General features: G+C 45.4%; 1 protein-coding gene across 6 annotated transcripts in view; it reads right to left on the bottom strand.

Annotated features, from left to right (window-relative positions):
- FAM169A (family with sequence similarity 169 member A) overlaps positions 1 to 26,315 on the bottom strand; it is a 988,180-nt gene that overhangs the window by 680,937 nt on the left and 280,928 nt on the right. For all 6 annotated transcript variants that reach the window (XM_069627477.1, XM_069627479.1, XM_069627476.1 and 3 more), the window contains exon 2: positions 12,223 to 12,360. In XM_069627477.1, the coding sequence (XP_069483578.1) occupies positions 12,223 to 12,357 (135 nt within the window). In that variant the 5' untranslated portion in view covers positions 12,358 to 12,360. The remainder of the gene's footprint in view (positions 1 to 12,222; positions 12,361 to 26,315) is intronic.

The following is a 26,315-nucleotide window of genomic DNA, read 5'->3' as shown; positions in this document are numbered from 1 at the left end:
CCCGTAAGGTAGGGCCTAAAACGCCTAAGGCTCCAAACTATACTGAAACATTCCTTTTCAACAGTAGCTCACCTAAGTTCTCTACCCTTGAGTTGTCTACTGATGAATATGATGGGATGTTCCCTCCCTTTGTCATCTACCGGGGCCAAGACAGCTCCAATTCCGGTGTTGCAGGCATCTGTCTGGACGATAAAGGCTTTGCTGTAATCAGGCGCACACAACACAGGTGCCCTACACAGACTTTCTTTCAAGTCAACAAAGGCCCTCTGACAGTCTTCTGTCCAATTAACCTTCCTTGGTTGTTTGGGCGAACTCAGAGCTGTAAGAGGGGCAGCTATGGTTCCATAGTCCGCCATGAAGTTGCAATAATACCCAGTGAGGCCCAAAAAGGCTCTTACCTGGGTTTGAGTAGTGGGAGTCCCTCAATCATGGTCATCATGTAGTTTACTGGGGAGAGGTTGGATTTGACCCCCTCCAACCTCATGACCAAGAGACGTGACTTTCCCCTGAGCTATCTGGCACTTGGTGGCCTTCATAGTGAGGTTAGCCCTTTTCAAGGACTGCAACACCTTATCCAGGTACGTCAAATGCTCTTCTCAGGAGGAACTGTAGACGGCAATGTCTTCTAGGTAGGCCACAAAAAAGGCCTCCAGCCCACTGAGCGCATGAATGACTAATCTTTGGAAAGTGGCAGGTGCATTTTTAAACCAAAAAGGCATGACTCTAAACTGGTAGAGCCCCTCAGGTGTTGAGAATGCAGTCTTTTCCTTGGCATAGTCCTTCAGAGCTATTTGTCAATAGCCTGAGGTAAGGTCAAAGGTGCTCACAAATTTGGCAGCACCTATTGTGTGCACAAGCTCATCAGCCCTGGGCAATGGGTGTGCGTCAGTTTTCGTGACGGCATTGACCCCTCTGTAGTCCACGCAGAACCTCCAATCCTTGGTAACTGCCTGGGAACTTGCCTTGGGGATAAGGACCACTGGACTGGACCATTGACTGGTTGAAGGTTCAATAACACCCAGATCCAACATCTTGGTGACCTCAGGCTGGATGTGGTTCTTTACAGTGTCTGACATCCTGTAGGATCTGCTTTTGACAGGTACGCGGTCACCAGTGTCAACTATGTGCCTGCAACATGGAGTGAGTCCTGGTGTCAGCGAGAACAGAGGTGCATACTGCTGGAGCAAAGCCCTGCAGTCCCTCTGCTGCTCTGGAGTCAGATCTGGAGAGAGATGCACTCCCTCCACGGAGCCATCCTGAGGGTTGCTATGCAGCTAATCAGCAAGGGGCTAACTCTCATCCTCTTCTTGCTCAGAAGCCAGCAAGAGAAATGAAACTTCTGCTCACCAGTGGAAACGCTTGAGCCTGTTGACGTGGAATACCTGAGGGGCTATTCCAGGTCAGCCAGATAATTGACTGTGGCAGATAAGTGGACTGGACCCTTCCGGATAATCTCTAAAATTGGCAAAGCCCTAGGCTTGATAGGCTCCATCACAAGGATCTCCTGACCTGGGGTCCAATTCACTTGTTATGCTTTAATATCATGCCAGTATTTGTTCAATTCCTGGGCTGCCTTAAGGTTCACTGTCGCCTGACCCAACATGTGTGTCATCCTCCCTCTGAGGCCAAACACATAGTACCCCACTTGCTTGGCAGGACCTGGAGAGGTGGCTTCCAAACCTTCTCTGATCAAGGCAAGGGCCACCTCACGGGATGTCCAAAGAGTAACTCAAAGGGGCTGAAACCAACACCCTCTTGAGGTACCGGTACCTCTATGTAAGCATACAGCAGGGATGGCAGGAGGAGATCCCATTTCCTACCTTAGGGGCTAATCCAAAAGACAGACAGCATGCCTTTGAGAGTTTTGTAAAATCTCTCAACCAAACCATTGGTCTGGGGATGGTAAGAGGTGAAGAACTTGCAGGTTACCCTGCACTCTTTCCACATGGTTTTCATGTAACTCGGCGGGAAGCTGGATCCTCTGTCAGAGACAACCTCTTTAGGGAATCCAACATGGGTAAAAATGCCCAGGAGAGCCCTAGCAACCAACTTGGCTGTAACAGTCCAAAGGGGTATAGCCTCAGGGTACCTGGTGGCATGATCTACCAAGACCAGGATGTACCGATGTCCACCTGAAGTGGGAGGGCCAAGGGGACAGACAATGTCGATGACCACCCTCTCAAATGGTGTGCCAACCACTGGAGTGGGGCAATGACACTGTGTCCAGTCTTGCCAGGCAACTGACAAGTTGGGCAGGTCCTGCAGTAGGACTCCACTTATACTTCCATCTGGGGCCAGTAGAAATGGGCAGAGAGCCTCTGCTTAGTCTTCTTGGTACCAAGATGACCAGCTAAGGGCACCTCATGTGCTAACTGCGGTATCAGGTAATAGAATTGCGGCAAAAATGTCACTGGTGAAAAAAATAGCGGCAAAAATGCTGTGGTTTGACCTGGTAAAGGTGTAGCTCATTATACCATTTAAAGGGCATGGGGGTTGCGGGTGTGTGTTACGCTCACCTGGGTGCCGAGCAAAGCTGGAATGCAACGGTCTCCACCGATGCGACTCGTAGTGTAGTGATGAGTGATTGTGCTTGCCCACTGAGTTTTGTCCGTCTGGCACGTAGGAGGATTTTCCTAGAGTGGTAAAAATGGCAAATTAGTTGACCACTGGAAGGAGGTTTTGACTTCTGCTTCCGTAACCACCTGGTGTTCCCCCTTATATGTCTCCCTTATTGTTAAGGAGGATGGGCTCTCCATCCTGCATCGGAATGCAGGGGTGCGTTGAACTTTGAGGTCCAGTTAACTTCACTGATCCCGTAATCTTATGGCAGAGTTCCAGACAACAATGACTCAAAGGTAAGTCTTATGCTAGTCCAAGGTAGCATGTAATGCTTTAGAGTTCAAGTTGTCTTATAGTTCACTTTTGTGCCTTTTCTTTATGTTTCTTCCTCTTGTAGATTGCCCAAGATAGCTGTCTCTTCTTCGAAAGAAACGAGGTAGCGCCAAGGTAAGATTCGGTATGTGCAATGAACAAACAGTCTTAGTATGCAATGTTGTTCATTAATGTGATTAATCAATTGTCCTCTCTTTATTCTGCAGGTGTGACGTTCCCTTGGAGCGAAGAACGTATGGTGGAAACTCGCCGGACCTCGAGTGAGTATTACCTCGGTAATTATCTGGTGATGTGAGGTCTAAATGTCTTTTAGCGAGGCGCAGCTCACCTGTTAACTTATCTTTTTGCAGATGCGGATGTTCCGGACGGCGATCCAGTCAGAGTGCCTCGCTGGATCGCATGGATGAAGTGAGCATCAATGAGTATCCCTTGGCGCTGATGCTGGCCGTATAGCGCGGTAACTGGTATTCCTTTTATTGCAGGTGCGGCGAATCCCGGATTCTTGCGATGACAAATGGAAGGCTCCTGTTCTAATCCGCTTTCTTTTTCCCCTTTGCAGGTTCGGATCGCGAAGAACAAGACGGGCGTGGCCGAGGACTGGATACTGGAGCTGCAGGCACGGTGAGCGTTACGCTGCAGGAGTGCAGAATAACTAAGCGTGTTCTGTTCTCCGGGCTTGGTTTAAATAGCCACTCAAATGTAGTCCCCAGGTAAAGTAGTCCCAGTGCCACACTCAAAGAAATAGTCCCTTGAATAAAGTAATCCCTTCAATAAAGGCCTCAAGGTGGCCTGTACATGTTTTCTCCACAAGATGACCTGGTTTGCCTGAATGAGGCAATATGAGCCTGGCACCAACGGCGCCAGGACTGTGTCCAAGAAGCCCTTAAACAATCCCTTGGGGCCTTACAGGTCCCCATGGGTGCTAATACTCTGAGCAGACTGGTCCGCTCCTGTTGGCGGGGGGCAGGCATCGTGACAGTGTCCCCCCTCCCCTTAAATGATATAATGGATCCAGGGGTTGCGGGGGTGTCCCCTGCATCCTTTACATGATTGTGGCGGCAAAACCACAGCATTTTTGCTGCAATATTTTTAAGACATGGAACCCTAACTGCAGTAGGAAGGGCATGTAAACCTGGGATACCACCAACCTCTTGACGGCACCAGGTTCAGGCTTAGTGGGCCCACTACAAAGGAGCTCACCCTCCCAATATATCCAGAATTTCCTAGGCACTTCTCCGTGTGCCTGGGACAGTGCCCGTTTCCTCAGACCCTCGAGAGAGTGTCCCTTTCTCTGACCCTTACAGAAGTCGGCCTGGGAGGGGTCCCCTTTCAGCCAACAGGCATTGAAGGTCAGGGTGGTCCTCAGGGTTGAGCACCTTTCCCGCAGGAGGGTCTTCTGCCTCGTCTCCCTCAAGAGTTGAGTTTGGGTTTACCCAGCCCACCTGGAGCATGAATCCCAGTGGGTGCTGCTGAAGCAGCAGGAAGAGAAGACACCCCTTCACAGAGGTGGTCTTCTTGCCTTTGGTCGCCCCTTTGGCTTGGGAACCTGACTGGCAGTCAGACCAGGTGTCGCCTTTTACCTACTGACTACTGCAGCAGCAGTCAGGGGAAGACTATCAGAGATCAACCCCAACTCCACTAGATCATTGCCTAACAAAATGTTAACAGGTACATTGTCCTGAACCAGGACAGGAAGCTTTGCGGTCTTGTTTCCAATTATAATGTTGACTAAGGTTACAGGCGATAATTTGGGAGGCCCACAAGTTAACCTGGTGGTTCTCAGAGGAGCAGCTACATAGTCATCTGGCTTGAGCAGAGTCCAGTCCACCACTGTTATGCTTGCCACAGTGTCTCAAGCCAGTAGAGAACTGGCCATTCAGGAGGAAACTTCTCAAAAACCTACGGGTGTTCTGTGAGATTGTCGCCAGTACTTCTGCGTACTGGTCCCAGGCCCTAAGGGACACCAGGGAAAGCTTTACAGGAGCACCAAATGTGATCCCTGTAGAAGATGGGAGGACAGTGGCCGCCACCTCAGTCATGGGATAAGGGAAGGTCAGGCTGATAGCCTGGACTCCAAGTGCCTTACTTTTACACTTGGGGTCACCCTTCTTGTGATCCAGAGCCCCACAATCCCAACAAGTGCCAGGAATGTGGGGTAAGGTACTGGAACCGCTGGGAGCCTGCTTTGCAGCAGGTGGACCACTACTCTTACTACCACCCACATAGGACTTATCCCCACTAGATGGTTGGGTCTTAGGAGAGGAAGGTTTAGGTTTACTCAACTGTGATTTCCTTTGGGACTCCTCAGCCTTCTAAGAGGTCCCCTTTCCTTTGTCCATCCCACTGGAGTCCTTAGGGGACACTCGATGGGAGACCCACTTGTCAGCCAGCCTGGCCAGCTTAAAGTGATCTAAAATGTTCTGGACAACAACATACTGACGCAGCTCTGGTGAACAGGCATCAGAAAAATGCTATAAAAAAAATTAAATAACATTTTTTTTAAAAAATGTGACAATTCTACAAAGGTTTTCACCTTGTAACCATAAATCCACTCCATCATGTTCATATGTGCAGCACTCACCCAGTGAACCCAAGACACATTGGGCCTCATTACACGGTAGGCGGTAACCATGGCGCTATTAGCGCCATGGTTGCCGCCGGTATTTTACCGTGTCCGCCTTGGTGGATGGCGGAATTACCGCCCTACTCCAAGGTGAACGGGGGCGGTAATTCCCCATTCACCAAGGCTCTTCCCCATTCCCATTTTTGCCCCCATAGGGCATAATGGGAATGGGGAAGGTGCTAATTACGGTACCGCAAATTGCGGTACCGTAATTAGCTCCGAGGACCCTTTGCGGCACCCAACTTTAACGGCTGGTAAAACCAGCCGTTAAAGTCGGGTCCCGCAAAGGGAACTCGTAGTAAGGCGGTAGGGGTTTACCGGTACCGTTGCCCTTACCGGTACCGGTAAACCCCTACCGCCTACCGTGTAATGAGGCCCATTCTCTCTTTTCTTAAATTCCCTGAACCTTTTAAAGGTATTGGGTAGGTGTCTTGCCAAACTTGGCAATCAATGCAGACTTCATGCACTCATAATGACCCCTTTCTTCCACACTCAGTTTCAGAATACAATCATATTCAGTCTGAGGCACTCTGCTTAACAAACACTTAGCTGAATCTCTTGTCAACATCATGGATTCCACAGCCAGTTCAAACACTTCACTCCACTGGTGGATATCAGCACCCTCCACATACACAACAACGAAATCTTTCATAAACTTGGTGGTAGGGGACCTGACACTCAAATGGTTTTGCTGAAATATCTATTCTAGCTTTCTCTAGCTGGATTTTCTGACATTCAGTATCCTTGTTTTTAAGTTCAAGATCCTTATCTTTGAGTATCACTTTTAGTGCCAACTCCTCCTTCTTAAGTTCAGCTTCAGTTGCCAACTTTCTATATTCAAAAGACCAATTTCAACCTTAATAATTCAAGTTCCAATGCACTCCATGAAGAAACATTGCTGGAGGTCAGAACAGAGGAAGCAGGAATGGTGGCGTTCTCATAATCAGATTCAACAACAGCCCCAGGGGCAAGGTCCTCATTGGTTGCATCCCCCCTTCAAGAGCTTCACAATCAGTCTGGTAGTTCACCAGGGCAGCTATCCTCAAAGTCGAACTCCCTGGCTTCACAAGCACTCTGGAGAGTCTCTGAGCTCACCCTAGTCAATTTACCATTTGCAATAGATTCTATTGCTTGTAATGCAGTTATCTAGTACACAACTAAACCTCCATTTAACAGAGTGTAGATATTTTGCAAGTGGCAAGGTTACACACTGATTCTTAAAACCATCAGCATACCACCGCTGCCACCAGTGTAAAGACTGGAGGGGGGTATCTGTACGCCTGCTCTCTATATGGCAGTGTAGAGGCACAGAGCACCCCAGCCAAGATTCTCTATTGGGTAGTGAAGGTCCAGCAATCAAGGCTTAAGCTCTCAGGAGGTGACGCAGCCTGGTTCTTAAGTACAGTGTAGTCCCCAAGCACCCACAAAGGATTGTCCACACACTATGTTAGTGAAAACAGTCTTTATATACATAAGGTTCAAGGTTATATACACAATAACACACTTTGTACTCTGGCAATACTATAATGGCAAATATATACAGGTCTATGTGGTACCATTCTTAACTATCGATTCCTTTGAAATGCGACCACAGCTAACAGCCCCAAATAGCATACGAATCAGATTGTAAGATAAATCAATGCTTGACACAGAAAGAAAGCCAGTTAAATCAAGCAATGGCAGAACAGTCTGTCTACCTAGTGACAGTTCTGTGCGAGGATTTCCCCCCCACCCCCAACCTGGGCAACCTGTAAATAAAGCATATTGACAAGCCCAATCCAATTATGCTTAATATAGTCTTGATTCCTTCGAAAGGTTCTGTGACCCCAAAGTACCTGGTTTCGTAGAATTCTTCGCGAGTCGTCAAGCCCTTCTTGAGTGCACTCCCTTTAAGGCAGGAGCCATGGGGCGTCTAGAGTTGGTGAAGAAAAGGGTGAAAAATGTTGTTGTGGCACCAGCTTCGGTTCGTGCGGTGCTCGTTAGTTGCAAACGTCCTGCAAGCTGAGCCATGCGGTGCACCTCAACAACGAGTGTTTGTTGAAGCAGAGGGGTAATGAAGAACTTTAGCCCAGCAAGGGCATCGGATCATCGGCCTCTGTGGTCTTCGGGTGGCGGGAAACCCACCGGCAGATTCTCCTCGGTCAGGGGCGGCCTTAACTTTCTCCGGCAGGAAGAAAGAGGTAGACGGTAATGAGCAAGGGAGTCCTTGGATCAAATGTCTTCGGCAAAGGAGCACTGCGGCTCCGGTCATCAATGGCGGTCATCGACGGTGATGGACTTTAAAGTCCGGGCGCTTTGCTTTGCGATTCCGTGGCGGTCCCCATCTCCGGTCAGCAGCCTTTCGAGGGTCTGACGTCCAGGGAGCTTTGGCAAAGATCAGCTGGCGCACGATCGTCCCTCGTAGTTCGAGAAGAGGTCCCCTAGTCAGGTCCTCTCTTGGATCAGTTCCTTGACAGTCATGCAGCTTTCAGATTAGCAAAGGACAGCAACAGCAATTCTTCTTCCAGTGGGCTTCAAGGTTAAGCATCAAGTATCAACTTCAGATTCTGAACAATTTCCATCAGTGAGAGGTCCCCAGATATACTGTTTGGTCTCTCATTCACACTGCTGGGTCACACTCAGGCAACCAATCATTCAGAAGGGCATTCATGCAGGCATGCAGCCAATCAGGCTCACAGTGCATTCAGGCCTTTCTCCTCCCTCCAGACACTCACAACAAGGAATGTGTATTGGGACAAGTACCCAGCCATTCAGCACTCCACACTGCATTCATACCAGTTCCGGGCAGGGCTGTCTCAGTCTTTGTGTCACATACCAGAACCCAAACACCCATAACAAGAAGTGCATATTGGTGACACTCCTTTCACCCAGGTTCTACCGCAAGGGCGTACCCACAACATAGTCACTGGGAAGGCTCCAGCCAGCCTGGCCTAGACTTCCCCACAATACCATATATGGAACTTCCACCCAACAGCCAGTCAGGGGAAGGGACAGAGTCAGGGCTTCCAAGGACTTTGGGAAAACAAGGTAACAGGCAATAAAAAGCATGAGGCCACAGGGGCCATCTTGTCTCCTATCAGGAATCAACGGATTCCAATGGCAGGGCTTGTGTATCCCAAAATGGAGGATACTCAAGAGCCCCTGTCAAATTCAGCATTGAGCAACCACCAGCCCATACCCTGCTCTGTGGGCCACACACAGGTGTCCAAAAACACACACTAGGGGTACACAATTGTATGAGTGCCAAAAGGGTATCCCAAGGGTCTTTAGTTACACCAAACTAAAATGAGGAAGACCTGCACTGCCAAGAGTCCCACATGAATTCCTGCGCGGAAAACAAGACAGAACATACATGAAAGGCATAAAGGACAAGGATACGGATGCCCTGTCCCTCTGATGCATTTCCAGCATCACACCTGCCTGGACTTCTTTTATAGTTCTTTGGTTATACCACAATGGCCTATACCGTTGAGGTACTTGATATATTTGCCTATGGTAACACTTGCTCAAACTTCTCCCCCACACTGGCATCTCATGTATCTGTACTAGATTGGGGTTTGTCTTTGTACTGTGTCTTGTCTGCAGTCAAACCTTCTTATTGGGTGTTGAATATGTACTTTGCCTTAACTGCATTCAAACAACCTTCCTCTGCTATTTTCAGCATTAACAATGCATATCCATCAAATACTTGCGGGTGCGCTTGTCGGACCGTCCCGGGGTCCCCAGCTGCTTTGGGCAGACTCCACCTGCACCTCCCAGCATCGCCGACTCGGCTCACATCTTTGTGGAATAGCTGATTCACCTGCGTTCCACTTAGTCAGTTGAGGTCTCTCCAGGATTCTGTGAAGCTACGTGGTCACATGCTGGCTTCCCTTTTCGGCTCGGACTAACACTGATGCCACGAGCAGCCCAGCAATCAGGAGCTTCTGCGCGGCTCCATGCATCTCCACAGCTTTTCCTGCTTGTCTGTGGCATCTTTCCTTCTGTCCCGGTAGTCTTCTCTGTGTGCCTCGGGTTTGCGAACCTGTGCCTGGAGTTCAAAGTCATCTCCTGTACTGCTCAGCTTGACAGTGCGGTCACCATCTCTAAATGTCCCGCGCACTGTAGGGTTTGAATAACAACTAGCCTGTATGTTGTACTTCGAGCACATGTCATTTTACACAAACTCTCTCCTCCTCCTCGTCTAAGTGCCTGAGTGATTATGGGAGTTGGAGTTCATGGATGTCACTGGGCTTTTAACTCTCAAATGGTTTTTCTCAGGAATTTTACATACAGATATATCAGAGACAACAGGTGATGTGTGAGTTGTGAGTGTTTGGGTTAAAAGGTGACTAGAATGACAATAGGCCATTAAGAATTCGGGTAGCAGAGAGTCTTCCTCATGGGAAAGGGGGGAATACTGCGTCTTGACCAATGGAGTCAAAACATCTCCCCGATAGTTGTCTCCTCCCATGTGATGCTCGCTCATAAAACCGCCCCCAGAGTCAGGATCAGATAGTGGCTGCCATCCCCTGGCCACATGGGTGGAGGTCACCACCAGGGAATCCGTGATGACTCAATTGGATTCATCAAACCCTTTTGAATGCTCCATCTCTTCGAGTTTTCCATGCATCACAAAATTCTACCTTTCATCAGACCAGGTTCCCTGGAGGTGCTAACTACTGCCCTAGGTATGGCACGATACACCTCACACATACATTCACAACTTTACACAGGCTATGGGTGGATGATGTGATGATGAAAGCTCTATTCACTAAGCAAAAGTCTTTCTAAAACAAGGATCCAATATGCAGTCCCCACATTAAGACCCAGACCAGGTGTCAAAAGATATTTAATGTCATAAACCCAGAAAAATGGCCTTGCGTTCAGGGCTAAAACCAATAGAATGTTTCAATGAGAAACCTCTGGGTATTAAGCGTGTTATAAATAACCAATTATAATTATAAAAGAAAGAAAACCAAGAACTTCACTTTCAGGAACATTTTGAAACTTAACTCTGAGACTGAAGGGTTGAATATATTGCTCAGCATGGCTTTTGCCATACTGACATGCCTCTTGCAGGAGCAGGGGACCTTTCTACAGCCTTAATAGAAGCTCAACCATACAATGCACTCTTGTCAGGCATTTGTGAAGTTTGGTCATCTATGAACCCTAGCCAGTACCACAAGTATGTGCCAGTGTGCATCAAATGCTTGCCACAGACTTTATAGATGTGACCACTCGGTTTACTCTTTGAGGAACTTAATGCTATTTTGCACTGCAGGATCATGATTGTGCCCTCATTGGATGTATGCATGCTCAGAGTCCTCTGCCCCATTGATCCCACCATCAATATCCCCTGCATAAAATGATGCAATTTAAAACATCCCCAGTTCAAAAATCCTACCCGGGCTGGCTTACAATTCCTTCCCCTTAAGCCTGGAGTTCAAATAATCTAGCGTCAGACTATCTCTCTGTCCCCTGTTTTGCTAACAGCCATATGGGAAGCAAATATTATAAGTTCAAGTCACCCTAATGCACAACCGCCATCTCTCTTTGCCCTTTAGATACAAATTCTGGCAACAGGCATTCAGAAAAGAGCCAAAGATCAATATGACTGACAGTAGCCTTCTATCTGTAGGCAGTAGTGTTGTTCAGCATCTCGAGATGGTTCTCTCCATAGTAGCGTGTCTATGTGTGAATTTATTCACCACACAAAGTTGCCATCTCATCTGCCACTATTCAGACCTCATGAGGCAATATTGGTACCCACCTTCCACGAGACTCATCTGTGTATGATTCAATGATTATCAAGTACTCTGAGGTGCCTACAAGGTGACAATAGGGGCACTACAGACAACACAAAAAAATCAATACTATCATGAAAAAAGGAAGTGGTGCATATGATTAATCCCATGCACTCTTTAATTAGGATGTTATTGTTTTTCTGTCATTTGGAAAATCAATAAAACGGGTTAATAGAAAAAAAAGGTTTCAGATCACTATCCCACTCATTTACTGAAGGCATTATGATTTCATGAGCGTTTGCTCCTCTGCTTTGCAAATCTTTATATATAAAGCAGAAACTCTGTTAGTTTGTTCCTTCTACAATTCCACACCGTTCTACCAATCAGCATCAAATTTTGCATAGTTACTTGTTAGGGCCCTCTGGACATTACTGGCTGCATGACATTTGGACAACCCAACCCCTGGACTTCAGCCCCTTCACACAAGACGGTTGCCTGAAATCGGCGAAACATCAATGTGGTTATAGAAGGACTGGATAAAGCTCATTATAAGCATATTGACGAGATGAACACATCTAAAAGACTCGAAAACCAAACTTCAAGGCCCTATGACAAACTATAGAGATATTTGCATTGCAACGCACTGTGCCAGTGTGAGGCAACAGGTCGGTATAGCCCACAGAAGGACCCAGCATGCTGCAGCACCGCAACTCTTGCCTACCCAAAACGTCTGCACCAGCACATCAAGCGAGAAGCAACTCGGAACAGCAACCCACAGGACCATTGATTTTCAACAATTGATGAGAGCGTTATCATGTCTATTTATAGAACCTGTGCAGAATATAGGTACTTTTTGCTAGTATGTCAAATTAACGCTGTATTCTTTTTTTATATTGTCCCATTGCATTTTTTGCATGAAGGAAGGACTACGAAATATCCTATAAAATTGGCTGATGCATTATAAAGCAGTGTGCATCTTACATTGCCTTTCCCAGGAAGAGAGATAAACTCTGGATTTCTGGGATCTCCACAGCGAAGATCAGACAGGTAGTCTTCAGCAGAGCTCTCCAGGTCTTCATGGCTGCAGTCATCCAGTATATCCACTGGGAAGGCCATGTCCTTAAAGAAAGAGTCACAATACACATAATTGGTCAGGGGAACACAAAGTATGATTCTCACTGGCTGTCCAAAAACTATCCTAGAATGCAGTCGGCAGAAGATAATGTAAGTGTGCGCTTACAAGCAACATGTACAACTTTTCAAGAAAAAGACTGGCACAAATTCAACTAAAGCACTTTACAAAAGATCTTAGTGTTAGAGTTTCATTTTTGGTTCTTCATTTCCGTAATGCTTTTATACTCAGTCTGGCACTCCCTTTAAACTCTATTCATGCTGCCATTCATTTATATTCTCCATAATCTGAGGTTTCATCAGTTTTGAAAACAGTATTCAGGGTTCGAAATTGCCAGGAGCTGGGAGCTATTTAGCTCCTGGTTATAGCCAAGGGGAGCCTGGTTAGCTTGAAACCAACAGCTACCATGAGCTGCTTTTGACTCCTGTGGCAAGTGGTGCCATACAAACCTAGCTATGCAATATTAACTGTGTATGTATATAAAATGAGAAAAAGAACACAACTAAGGGGCAGTTGGAGCATATTGGATAGTATACAACAGACAAAAAGTATCTGGCACAAAGTTAGATTTTCTGCGCACTGTGTACTAGCTGCTGGTTTCCTGGAGGTAGCTCCTGCCTATCTGGTAATGCCCGACCGATGCCCAGGAGCTGCTGGTCAAATAATACCAATTTTGACTCCTGAGTATTTGTTAACACGCTTCACTGAACAGCTCTCCTTTTCAATGAGTTATCCATTTGAACGAAGTCAACATTAACATTGCATAAAAGATACATAATAACATTAGCTATATAAATGTCCCCAAATCCTATATAATTCTCAACGAATGTCTTAGCACCAGTGCCCCTCTTAACCACTCCGTTTAAATTCTGCAAATCTATAATTCACTACAGTTAGTTGCCATTGCCATTTTATTCTCACATCTACATTCTGAAGCTTCCAGAATACCTACATATGGTTCATGGTTACAAAGACTTAATGGTTTGGGTGAGTGTTGTGTAAAATTAAATAAGCACCAAGGCCGTTGTCAACTATGTACTTAGTAATTCAAGCACACATCTCTTATCATTGGCATATTTATAACATATACAGATCTGTGGTCATCCTCATGTTCTTAGCAAAGCTGGATGAAACCCTCACGGGTGCTATGTGTCCCATTGCCTTCCAACAGGGGCATTTTGAAAGAGTATAATGGAATATACCAGACTACCCATCAGACAAGACTAACATTATTTAAATGCATTCAACATGTACTGAAAGTGGTCATTAGAAATGAAATTTTACGAGCAGCCCTTTACAATGTACAACTAAATAATGGGGGTCATTCCGAGTTCGGAGGCAGCCATGGTGCTAATAGCAATTCTCCAAACTCGGGTCCGGGTCCTGTTAGTCGGAATGGAGACTTACCGGGACATTGCAAACTATGCGGACCCGGTAAATCCCCATTTCGAAAACCATTCCCCATTCCCATTTGTACCCCCGTAGGGCTCAATAGGAATGGGGAAGGAGCTAATAACGGTCCCGCAAATTGCGGGCCCGTTATTAGCTCCATGGTCCCTTAACGGGTCCCGCTAAGGACGACTGGTCAAACCAGCCGGTCCTGGTGGGTCCCGCTAAGGGACCTTGGAATGTGGCGGTAGGGGGACAACGGCACCGGAATCCATACCGGTGCCGTTAACCCCCTACCGCCATACTCGGAATGACCCTGAATGTCCTTTTTAAATATCTTAATTTGCCAGGAATACACACCATTTTGCTTCTCAAAATGTCCTTCCTTGTGTCCCCACCAATGCAATGCTTAAGTTTACCTGCTGGCCAGAATGTTTGGTAGTTCTGGTGAACCTGCATATTTGTTACAGTATGTACAAAGAATAATAAGTAACAAAAAACACAGCCGACAACTCTTAAGGCTTGGTCTACTGGTACCTGACAAGGCCTGTAAGATCCCTAGCAAACTCATAGGGCCTATCCCAGCCCAATCACCTCCACTGTGTGGACAATATGCCCTCAGTGTTAAGATGATGTGGAAATATACATTTATGAACACCAGTTCCCTGTCTTTTTCTCTGTTACAATATCACACAACAGTTTTGGCGTGGTCGCCAAACAGCTACCCAAACAGCCTGTGTGTGTGTTTTAAGTTGCAAACACTGCTCTCAAGCTAGGGAGCAGCTGCGGTCAAAATAGCAGGCACAAATACCAGCAGGGGATGACCGTTCCCCCTGCGCTCAAAGGATAGAAAAGAACACATGCTCAGCCTCTCCCCTGCATGTCTATTTGTATTTAACTATTTTTACTAACTGAGCTTTGTTCAACCGGTCAGTAAGTTACCTTTCAAGGACCCTGTGTCATTTACATATCATGCTAACGCAGCTAAAAAAATGTATATAAGGGCAAATATATTCTGTGAAGACAGAGAGCCTTTGCGCATGTGTTGTCACCTTGTTCCACTCGAGTGCTTTATTGATGCTAAATAAATGTATCTATGGGACTGTTATTCTGTGAAAGTGTCTCATTTTTGGTTTATATTCCAGGCGGGAAAAACCATATAGGAGGGGCAGAGCTTTACATCAGTTTGCACCTTTTTACAATGACATACCTGCATGGCACATATGTATGCCTCAACACATATAGTCAAACAGAGAGAGTGCTATAGAGAGAAAGCGGGTGCAGATAGAGCGCAAGAGAGTAAGAGTGGGGGAGAAAAAAAAGAGTGCACTAGCTTGGTACAGTTACATATACTAACATATTAAAAAGAATATGCTACGGTGGCACAGCTTGACTAACACACAAGATGGCCACATGTCCTGAATACTCGAGTCCACCAAAGTCTTGAAGACCACTTGGGGCTCCTGCCACAAATTTACCCTGTTGAGGCCAAATGACGGGACTTTGGTGACTACTTGAGAGTTCTGTTCACCGACATTCACTCACATTAGAAGCCCTGCGTATGTTCTTGGGAGTCTGAGGCCTCCATACTCTTTCGCTTACTGTACACCATGCTTCCGACTGCAATCATGCGAAAGCCTACCTGAGGATTGACCACCCAATTACCTCTGTGGTTTGGTTTCCTGCTGCCGATGATCTGTTACGTTACAACTGACAATGGTTTTGCAGTGAGCAGTATCGTACTAGTTGCTCGACACACATGAACCATACAGCTGCATAGCATAGCATAGCATAGCAGAGGGTGGTACTATGTAGCAAGGAAACTGTTTTTGGCCACCTGCCCCCCCCCAATAACTCTGAGCATGAGGATTCCAGAAATGGCACAAGAGGGCATGATAATGTCCCAGGAAATGGCAATTTTGAGGTGAGGACTAGACCTCGGCTGTACCTTTAGGGGCGAAATATCCCACTGGAGTGGGTAGAGTGAGATTAAAACTGGTGTATAAGGATAAGAGCTTTATAGGACTGTTTCAGTGTGGCATAAGCGCTTGGTGAACATGTAGCGCAACATGGGTCACAAAAAAGCTGTAGAATGTATGAGCCCTGGTTGGATTATGATACATTAAGCCATCACTCCATGTGTATCAGTGCCCTGGTGGAGGTGTCTAGGTGCAGTGGCTCCTTTGGTTAAGCGATCTCTGGCCCCTGTGGTATTGTGCTCCTTTCTGCCATACTCTAGGAAGGCTTTTCTCCGGGATGGGAATCGGTGGTCTTCAAACTGTGGGACTGGCCCACTTTGGGGGGGCCCAAAGGATGTCCAGGGGGGTACCGTGACTGATTCGAATAGAAAATATAAGCAGATATGGAACCTGGGGGGCAGCCCCAGCAACAATATATTTACTGAAGGAGGGGCTCAGCATACAAAAGGTTTGAATATCCCTGAATCAGAGCCTTTCTAATCCAGCAGAAATGTCCCCATTCATATATTGTAAAGACTGTGCATGCTTGCATGTCGTCACATCCTTCCAGATACCCCTCATGGCCTTGGTCCACTTGTACTATTAAATATGCACAAGCTGAACCTGTCTGATGGCTGGGTTTTAGCTTGGAAGGTGGGAGGTTATATAGGAGAAAGGGGACTATGGGTACAGAAGTCAATACAGTGACTATTGTTTACTTACCACTACATCCCACCCCCTTTCCACCACAATCTTGGAAGGTTACCAAGCATAATGAACCTAGAGAGTGGTTGGACCTGGGGTAAACAAAGATATTTTACTGCAGCTTAAGCAAACTGGGAATTGCCCCAAGAGCTGGTCTCTACACTGGGATGTTTGCAAAAAAGCTGAAGGCAATGCCAAGTGGTAGCCCTGGATATAACATTCCATGAGGTGGGCCACTGAAAGACCACAGAGGCCACTATGCTCTTTAAGAATGTGCATGAAGTCCTTCAGGAATGGAAGCATTTCTGAATGGAATAGCTCTCTGAGGTACATGACATTATCCATTAGTCGAAAGTGCCTTTGGACGCCTTATTGCCTCGCATAAGCCACTAATAGCATGCCCAATGAACAGGAATCCTTGGTACTATCCAGGTAGAATTTAAGGGCTTGTCATCAAGGTTGTGGATAACCCCATCTGCTTTCAAGGGATGCAAGTGGGTCCAGGAAGAATGTAGGAAGAGCAATGTCCTGATTGAAGTGGAAATCAGAAATTACTTTATAAGTGAAGGAGGATTAGGTCATCGTAACCACCTTATCCTTGGGAAAGTCTGTGTATGTCTCAGAGGCCGACAATGCTTGAAATTCACTAACTGGATGAGAGGAGGCGACAGTTACCAGGAAGGCAGTTTTCCAGGACAATAAAACGATGCCAGTCATGTATAAAAAGTTCAAAAGGTCTGTGGGGTAAGTCACAGTTGACAATGTTTAGGTGCCAAGATGGATGAGGGGACTTTAGGAGTAATGAAATGTGAAAGACCATCAAAACATTGTGGCACTGGATTTGAGAAGAAAAATCAATCATTCCTAGAATGCTGGTAGGTACCCTGGGCTGAAAGGTAAATTCTACATGACATGGGATCATTGAAACAATCAAGTGCAAGATGGCAGCGAGAACATCCTCCAATCAGCAGGCCAATGGATTAATTTTGCATGGATTCCTGTGGCAGAACTTTGATGGCTTTCAAGCTCTTAATGGCAGCCATATTGGTGTACATATTGGCCACAGTAGACAGATGTCATGAAGTGAGAAGCTCAGGAACTAGGATCAAGTTCAGAGATCGAGTGGAAGGTGCTGTTCAATGCCCTCTGTCTGAGAAAAATGTGTCCTCTGGTGAAGTTGGATCACAGAAGCAGACAGCCAGCCCATACTGCCAATTGCCTTATATCTTGAGCCACCTGCTTATCCTCAGATTGATTTTCCCCAAATACTCCTGCCATTCCCAGGGCAAGACTTTTCAAGGTTTGCCAGTTCACTCTAGAACCTTTGGCTTACAGAGGTTTTCAGAATTAGCCAGCTGCAGATGTAGTGAAGATTGTTGGTAAACATTCTTATACTACACAGCAATTTCTGGGGTCGGAGTACCAAAAAGACCTTCTCTGAACGGAGAGGCTTGCATCTTAGATAAAGCCCCATGCCTAGCAGCTGAGAACTGAGTGGTGTGAGGCTTTTGCCATATTGTGACAGCCTTCATAAGAATGTCTTTCTCACCAGGCACACGCAAGCTCTCACTGCCTCTTACAGCTGAAACCGTGTGTGGGACCCCCGGTTCCGTCTGAGGAGCCTCAGGAGCTAGAATATCCAAAGATGGCAAATCCCAATAACCCCTCTCCTATCCCGCTCTGTGCCATCCCGAGGAATCTCACAAAGTCAGGGTCATTCAGAAGGTCTTTGGAGGGCTTTCAGCAGGCATGGGTGGATTAAGAGGAGGGATGCCACAGGTAGAGGAGGAACCAAATGTGCCGAGACCAGTAAGAGAGCCACTAGTTGTAGGGGAGACGTGAAGGGTGGCTGGTTATGAGCTCCAATGGCACCCCAGGGATTCTGGAGGGATGCCAAATCCCAACCACAAACACAGGGAATGCAGGAGAGCTTGGGCTGATCAATGGTAGACAAAGTACAGCCTGAGGTAGGACTTACTTGATCAGGTTATTGTAATAATTCATCATAGACACCGAGTACATCTAACTCTTAAACTTCATTAAAAAAAACAATCTGAGTAGAAGGCTTGCGTGATGGGCAGAGGTCTCAACCATAAGGCTGTCAAGATACATTGCCAGCAAGAGGTTCTTTGATCCCGTAAGCCATGGATCTGTGTAAATAAGAACAGAAATGAAAGGGTGTAGAAACGACAAGTGTGGGTACCGACCCTCAACCTAAGGGGAAAAGGGGTGCCTGGATAACAAGTTAATAGGTGAAAAGTAGCTTTCTGCTGCAATACAGGACCCCCAACAGCTTCTATATTACAGACTACAAAATGGTGTTGGTTTCAATCTCTTCAGCAGGGACTGCTATTTTATGAATATTGACGTGGGCACTCTACCTGGACTGGAAAGATGATCTGACCGTGATCTAGGGTGAGAAAGAGAGATCTTGTAGCAAAAGGGGAACCTCTGTGCACATTCTGGTATATACAAACGGCTGGTGGCTCTCAGAAGCATGTGTGCCAGTGTCAGCCCCTGAAGTCCGATGGTGGTGAAATGTGCAACCTGGATCTTTTTATCCTTTTTGCGTGGAGCCTTGGGTGAAACCCATCTTTGCCACCAAGGGGTAACCTCAGGCTTAGACCGTGTCTTAGCCCTGGAGCAGAGATCCTCAGAGTTGCCCCCAGTGATATTCAGGGATGCGCTCAGTATTAGCCTGTGAGAAGGGGGTCTCAGTGTTACGCCCAGAATAGTGAGGACCACAAGGGTTGCTTCCAGAGCCAGTGATCCCGGAAAGGTGATCACCTACTTGCTGTTTTTTTCTCAGTGGTATGAACTCATGGAGGTGGTATGGAGGGGATCAGCAGTAGTGGTCTATGCCCAAACACACCAAACAGGTGTTGTGAGGGTCCTCTGCCAGAAACTGACACTCACAGCTTGCGCAAAGTGAAAATTCATTTTTACCTGACATAGGTGGAGGGTGGGACGCACCAACATTGAGTGAGGAACAAACAGGAAAACAAATGAAAAAAACAACAAAGGGGAAGGCTTCCAGTCTAACTGGTGCGCATTAAAGGACTTGCAGGCACAGTAAAGGCAGTGCCTGGAGAGGCGAGGCTGTGTGCATACAGATGTACATTTAAAATAATGCTGGTTCAAAAAAAGTCCCAAGAGTATGGAGTATGGAGAAAAGGGGATGGGACATGGGAGTAACAAAGTCCTTACTCCCCATCTGGCAAGGCCATTATGGAGAAGATTTTTAAAATTGAAAAGACCATACCTAAAACTAGTGCGAAGGGCGAAAAAGTAAATTAAATAGTCCTAAAACTGGAGAACATGACATGGGCAGTTGAACCCACGACCAGAATGGTACAAATAAGTTATCTGGAACATGTAGAAGAGGCAAAGGAGTTAAAGACATTCACAGTGACAAAATAAAATAAAGTCCTGGAAGCAGGTGTTGAAGCATTTTATGATCTCCAGAGTCCCTCATCCATACCGTCAGAGGAATTCCTGTGGGGAGAGGTTCATATTTGAGAGATTTCTGCACGACCTGTCTACAGAATCAACTGGACACATCAAAAGCTGCTCCGAAGATATCAATACCCAGATGCAAGAGCCTTCTGAGTAAGAGTGTGGAGAGGGAGTGTTCCAACAGTTAGAATACAATTGGGGAATAACGTGAAAAGAGATCAGTTATCTGAGCTGGTGTAGGGGAATGGAAATGCATCTTTACAGGTTGATTTTCATCTGTCATAATGTGACCAAACACATTAGGATAGAATTCAAGCCTGTTAAGGAGCTTTTGGAACTAGGCCTGTGGGTGAGCTGCAACGATCAGGGTAACGGAGAGCGTAGGCACCCAGGGTTTCTTAAATCCTGGTGAAACCTCGAGGGCTTCTAGGCCCGACAGGTAAAGTGGATTGTGAAACCAGGGGGTTGGCTGGCAAGAGGCTCGCACGTGGCACATTGGTCATTCCTGTTGACCAATGGCTTTGCGGAAGGTGGTGGAAAACATGTAATATAGGCCTTGGTATCCTTTTGTTCTTTCTTCCGTGTTCTCCACCAGGCATGAAGTGGTGGAATCGGAGCAGCATTTTTGAATTTTCTGGAAACGATTTGCAGTGGTGGTGGTCTTTCCTAGAAAGGAGTCAATGAAGACAATATGGGCACACTATACAACCTTAGCCCCACATTTCATACAGAGGAGGATAGAGTAAGTGGGGCATTATACTTTGGATAGATGCCTCAGTTGGGGGATGAACTTTATCATGGGGTATTCTACAATTGTAATGTATTTGCTTCAAAATATGGCATTACAAATATAGTCAAAGAGTAGACTTTCAAAGCAATGATGAATGAAAGCATACCATAAGTTGGACTATATCATAACACACGGCCGCCTGTAATACCCGCATAAAATAATGTAAATAATGTTCTTATTACAGACTTCCCCCTCCAGTGGGTTTCACCCCGAGATGGGGATCCTCAGCCTTTCCAGTAAATTGTTTAGTCCATTGAAGAGGATACACAGGTTTGACCTTGGTAGCTTTAGCCCCTATTCGGGGTACCCCCCGAGTGATCTCCAATATCCAGGTTAGTCCCTTTGCAGGGTACCTTAGGACGATTCCTGGTAAATTTAGGGTCTAGGTGACCCCTTACTGTACCAAAGGAGTATCCTTGCTGGGGTGCCCTGAAAACAAGAATACCTAACAGTCGACAGCGCTTCAATGAACTCCTTCAGGTGAGCTGGTGCAGTAGTAGGGACAACTTCCTCCCACCGATGTGATTTTCTCTCAAGTGCGCATACAGACAGTGCATTGCAGAATAAAACACGAGCTCCAATGATGGCCAAGACTGAGAAACACTAAGCATGAGTTATAGGAAATCACCACTGTGAAGTGCCGCCCGCAGGAAACTCGCAACGCAAACCCTGTATGCTTTGGCATAGGGAAAGGCCCACTGTGTGAACCAGGCAGGAAGAAAGAATTGTTACAGGGGTAGAGGAAATTAAGGGAAAATGACTGCATGTGCTTGTAAGGCAGAATTATAGGCAGAATTATATGCAGTAACCTTTGGGAACACCACACACAATCAAGCCGTGACAGTACACATTCACCTTTGGTACAAGCCTGTACTACACAGTAAAGTGGTAGCAATGGCTGAGCAGCCAGACTTATCTCAAGAGTAAGTAAGCAGTATCAATAGTTACACAAAGGACAGAAATTACTATGATTCAAACAAACACTGACTCAAGGTTTCTGAGTAAAATAATATACATTTATTTACACATCAGTTGTAGAACATTTCACTAAAGTAAAACAGTTGAAAAATCACACTCTTAATACACTACACCACACCCAAGAGATTCTGGACAAGTTAGGCTCAAAATAAAGTGTGAGCAAAATGGCTCTCCATCAATTTAAAAGGGAGGGAAAGACAAAGTTAGGCAGAAATTGAGTAACACCAATAAGTAAGCAGGGCAATCTAGAAAAAGTAAATACAGTGAGGAAATCAATTTCAAACAGGGCCTGGCCCAAAGTCAATGGGCCAGAGTCTTTTGCTCAAGTTCAGGGTAGTTCACGGTTAAGTCTTTGCCAAGAGTTCCGGACGAAGTTGATCGGCAGAAAAGTTAGTTTAAAGAATGGAGAAGGATAAGCCCTTGGATTGGCAAAAGGTTTCACACACTTTCACCGCGGCTGGACCAAACAAACAACCGGATTTTAACAGTACCTTAAATGGAGAAGAAGGCTGTAGCTGAGGTGGACGTTCCTGGCAGGTCCTGCAGACTCACGGTTCCTGAAGCGACTGTCGGACTGACACGAAGTAGGAAGACTGGAGGGTCCTGCACTGCCCAGGGAAGAAACCAGCAGCAGAGCAAAGCAATGAATAAAAGGTGCGCTCCTTAAAACGCGAGCACGGTCCATTCCTCCTGGCTATCCGGTTCACTGTAGCTCTGTACAGCCAATTCGACCAGAGAAGAGAGCCTTGCTTGAAGTTTAGGTGAACTGGTTGGTCCCACCAGCTCAAGGGAAAAAGATTCCTTGCAGATCTTCCCTGTCTTTGGAGTATGTAGATTCAGACCTGCAGCAGGGCTTCACCGGGTGGTTCAGTTGTTGTAGGGGTCCTCTTCTGTCAGCTCCTCTTCGGTTCTTTCATTCCAGTGGCGACTCTGCCTTTCCATCCCCAAGAGACTTGATTTTTATGCAGTTTCCCCCCATTCACACTGTCCCGCCGGGACAGTCACCACAGCCAATCAGATCAGAGTGCGACATGGGTCTCCAAGGAGACCCTGTGCAGGGAGTCCTAAAGCCCTCCGTCAAATCCTGCCCTCTACCCCCCCAGACATACAGCCACCTAAGGAGGGCTTCAGTGTAGAAGCCCGCGAAAGGTCAGCGAACAAAGGAACCAAACCTGGTTTGGCACGCAGAGTAAAACACGAGAAGGACTTATACAAAAAGAAATGGCGAATAAACCCAGCCTGAACCGTATAAAAATGTATATGATCTAGCGGGTTTAAGTTGGAGGCTACCAAGATAGCCTAAAACAATAGCAGGGTTATTTAAGATAACCGCGGTAGGAAAAATAGGGTAGTTGCCACTGCCACCAGCCAAGTCTTAATGAAAAGGGAGCGAAACAATGCTCCAAGAGAAACACAAAAAGGGATAAGTATTCACCCTTTCCAGAACTCTATTTAAGATAGTTTGTACTGGGTCTTTGAGTTTTAAAAGAGACTAATAAAGTTAATGGCAACTTTACATGTTTCTGGCAGACAGTAGTCGGTCCCAGAAAAATGGAGTCAGAGTTGGGAAGTCTAAAAGACAACCCTCTGTGTTACTGCACTGAGGGTGCTGTGTAACACACAGTAAAAAGATGATGCCTATGGAGTAGGTGGGCTCGACAGTCTATGAACACAAGAAAATGTTAAACACACACAGCAAAACACATGTAGGAGTGGCAAAAAGGCTCACACTCTTACCACGTGAAAAAAATAAATCCAGCAAAGCTGCTGAGGGACTCAGGTGGAAAGGAACATTTGACATTTGACATCCCTAATAGTGCGATAGCCCTGACTGCACAGAGAAAGGGACAGAATGGCAAGGCTCAGGGAGGGGCTCAAAGGCACAGCTAGGGTGTGCATGTGATGGCACTCACGTAAAAATTAAAAAGGTGCTACCAAAATGTGCCCCGGTCTCACCCAGAAGGACAAAATGTCCCATAATTATGAAGGAAAGGGGACAGGGTGTAGGAGTACTACATGCTATGACTTATTTAAAGCACAAAATGAAAACGTTTTTAGATGCATTTTATTAAACTGCTTAAATTATTTTCCTGCAACACATGAGAAGCTGCACATTACCTTTTTAATCCAAACAGACTCTAAATTGATTGTGTATCAGCAAATAAAAGATTTCTTACATAACAAATAGCAAAAGCATGGGTATTATATGGAATGACAGTATATGGCCATGCATTATAAGGAATAAAATATTCCCTATTATATATAAAGCGGAATGTATGCATGTGTGTATGTTTGTCCGGCTATACAAATCCACACTGTTGCACCCACTGCTACCAAATGTTGCATGGTTTCCTCATTTGTCTGCAGCAAGATTGAGTCTATGTTTGGATGCCAAAAATTCACTCTGTTGACACCCTCATTTACTGATGCTCACCCTGATTCACCACAGTAAGTATTAGAAGGTGGCAACATTTTGAAAAGTGTCTGAAGCAAAATGTTTGATGTATTGGTTATTCCTTTGAAATGCATTACTACTGCATACAGTTCGAAATTGTTTATTAAAGCATTTTTAAAGCGAATAACATTTTCTTTTTTAAGTGTGACTGAAACATGGCGTACAAAAAACGAACACTTGGAAAAGCTCCATCTGATGCAAAGCAAAAATCAATATCAAGAGCTTTTGCAACACAACAACAGCCAGCACCATGACTTGTCGACCAGATGACAAGAGCAACTTTCTCCAGGGCAAATGAGATGCCAGAGCAAACTGAAGTAAGACTTGCTGACATGAGGAAAAGAGCAACATCCTCCAGGGCACATGAGACACCTGAGCAAACTGAAGCAAGACTTGACGACAAGAGCAACATCCTCGAGGGCTCATGAGACACCACTCAATCAGGACACGGGCAATGATGGGTATCCCAAGTTACTTTTACATAAAAAAGGATATTGTAAGTCACCTCGGGGGTACATCATCCCATATATAACATCATTTGGTGTATAGAAGTATATATGGAATAAATCAAGTTCGGGAATCTACATTTTACTTTTGAAAGGGGAAAAAGGTAGAAGATTAATTGTTTTTTTTAATAGTTTTTTTTTAAATTAATATGAAAAGCACAGGAAAATAAAAAAGTTAATACATAAGTAAAATGCAAACCAGAACATTGCAAAGGTGTTACAGTTGTGTTTCTTAGTTGAAAACGTACACTAAGAATTGGCTCACAGATACGTAGATATTATCCATCATATTGCTCTAACTAGTCGCCAGGTCTCTCTAAATGTCACTCTTTAGTAATGTTGGTACGGTTATGTTGGATTTCCAGTCTTCAAATCTTGGTTTGTGAGCAGAATTGCACAGATATAGGTTAATTTGGTTACCCATTAATTACAGCCCAGCAAGCCTTCTGACAATCTCGTCTTGACAGCCTTCAACAAAGCTGTAATATTATAACACAGTGACCTATAACTGGATGAATTCTCTACTCTACCTCAGCCCAAAAGTAATCAACCTTAAAGCACTAAGTTAAGCTATCATTGAAGGAGTGCACTGTAGCATTGTATTTCCAACATTCATTTGTCTGTAGAAGTTTGTATAGTTACCAGGACGTCCAATGTATCCTGCAATTTAACGCTGTTGGCAGTACACACATTGCAGGTCTAAACTTGTGTCATGCTTGGCAATTTAGCACTGAATTCATAGGATAGGCAAGGCATAAATTAGTTTCCAAAAATTGATTAGCAGAGGTTGCTAATTAAAATGTTCTTGATTAGCAAACAAACCCATTTGATTGGCAATGCTGTGCTAATATGTTTTGTCATCAGAAGTTATCTGTATCCAAGACATAAAATGTGCAACAATACATTGTTTTATTTCTTGCTTAAGATATTAATCATATGAGCCAAGCCTTGCAAATTCTTAAAAATTCTGATTGACCTGCAAGTAGAGTAACCTAACCTAATCGACCTAAGAGAAATGCACTTGACACATGACAAAGGATGACAACAAATGTGAATGTGCTTTCTGTAAAATGGTGAATATCAAAACAACCCCACTATTTCTGGCACACTGCTGCCACCCAGATGCCAGCCATGCATATTTAAACTTTTTTGGCATTTACTGCATAAAAGTAAAAAAAAAAAATCCCCTCATAAAATCTACTCGACTATTCAAGGAGGTGAAAAGACTTTGCCAGTCCTGGAGGAGTGTCTGTAAAATGCAAAATGTTATCAATTTATTTTTGTGTGTCCATTCATGTAGCTATGATCAAAATCATCTCAAAAAGAGTCTGGCCATCTCTCTCCCGTATAAGCTTATATAAAAGGCCATCATAATCAAAGTGAGCTCTGGCGGCTACCTACAGTGTATGGTATTGCAGTAGATCTGAACAGGGTGATGAGCTAGAATGTCAAAGAATATGGGATCAGCTCATGGGTTGAGCACCAGCTGATCAAAAGAATGCAACCAGCAGGTCACAGAACTAGGTTCGCCATACAAATCGTTTGGCCGTGTGATCATGTACCTATTCAAAAGTGTTCAAATATGATGCCCCTTCCTCTTCATAATGAAATATAGTGGACGCTATGAGATTTAGATAGACCAACCTAAACTTGAAAGTAAAGCATGGAGACAATGCAGTGTTTTACAGTAGTAATACTGCAATTA

This window comes from Ambystoma mexicanum, chromosome 6p (assembly GCF_040938575.1).
Source record: "Ambystoma mexicanum isolate Mex_15411 chromosome 6p, UKY_AmexF1_1, whole genome shotgun sequence".
Taxonomy (NCBI): domain Eukaryota; kingdom Metazoa; phylum Chordata; class Amphibia; order Caudata; family Ambystomatidae; genus Ambystoma; species Ambystoma mexicanum.
Note: the sequence above shows the minus strand (reverse complement) of the source record. Positions and strands in the feature narration are given on the sequence as shown.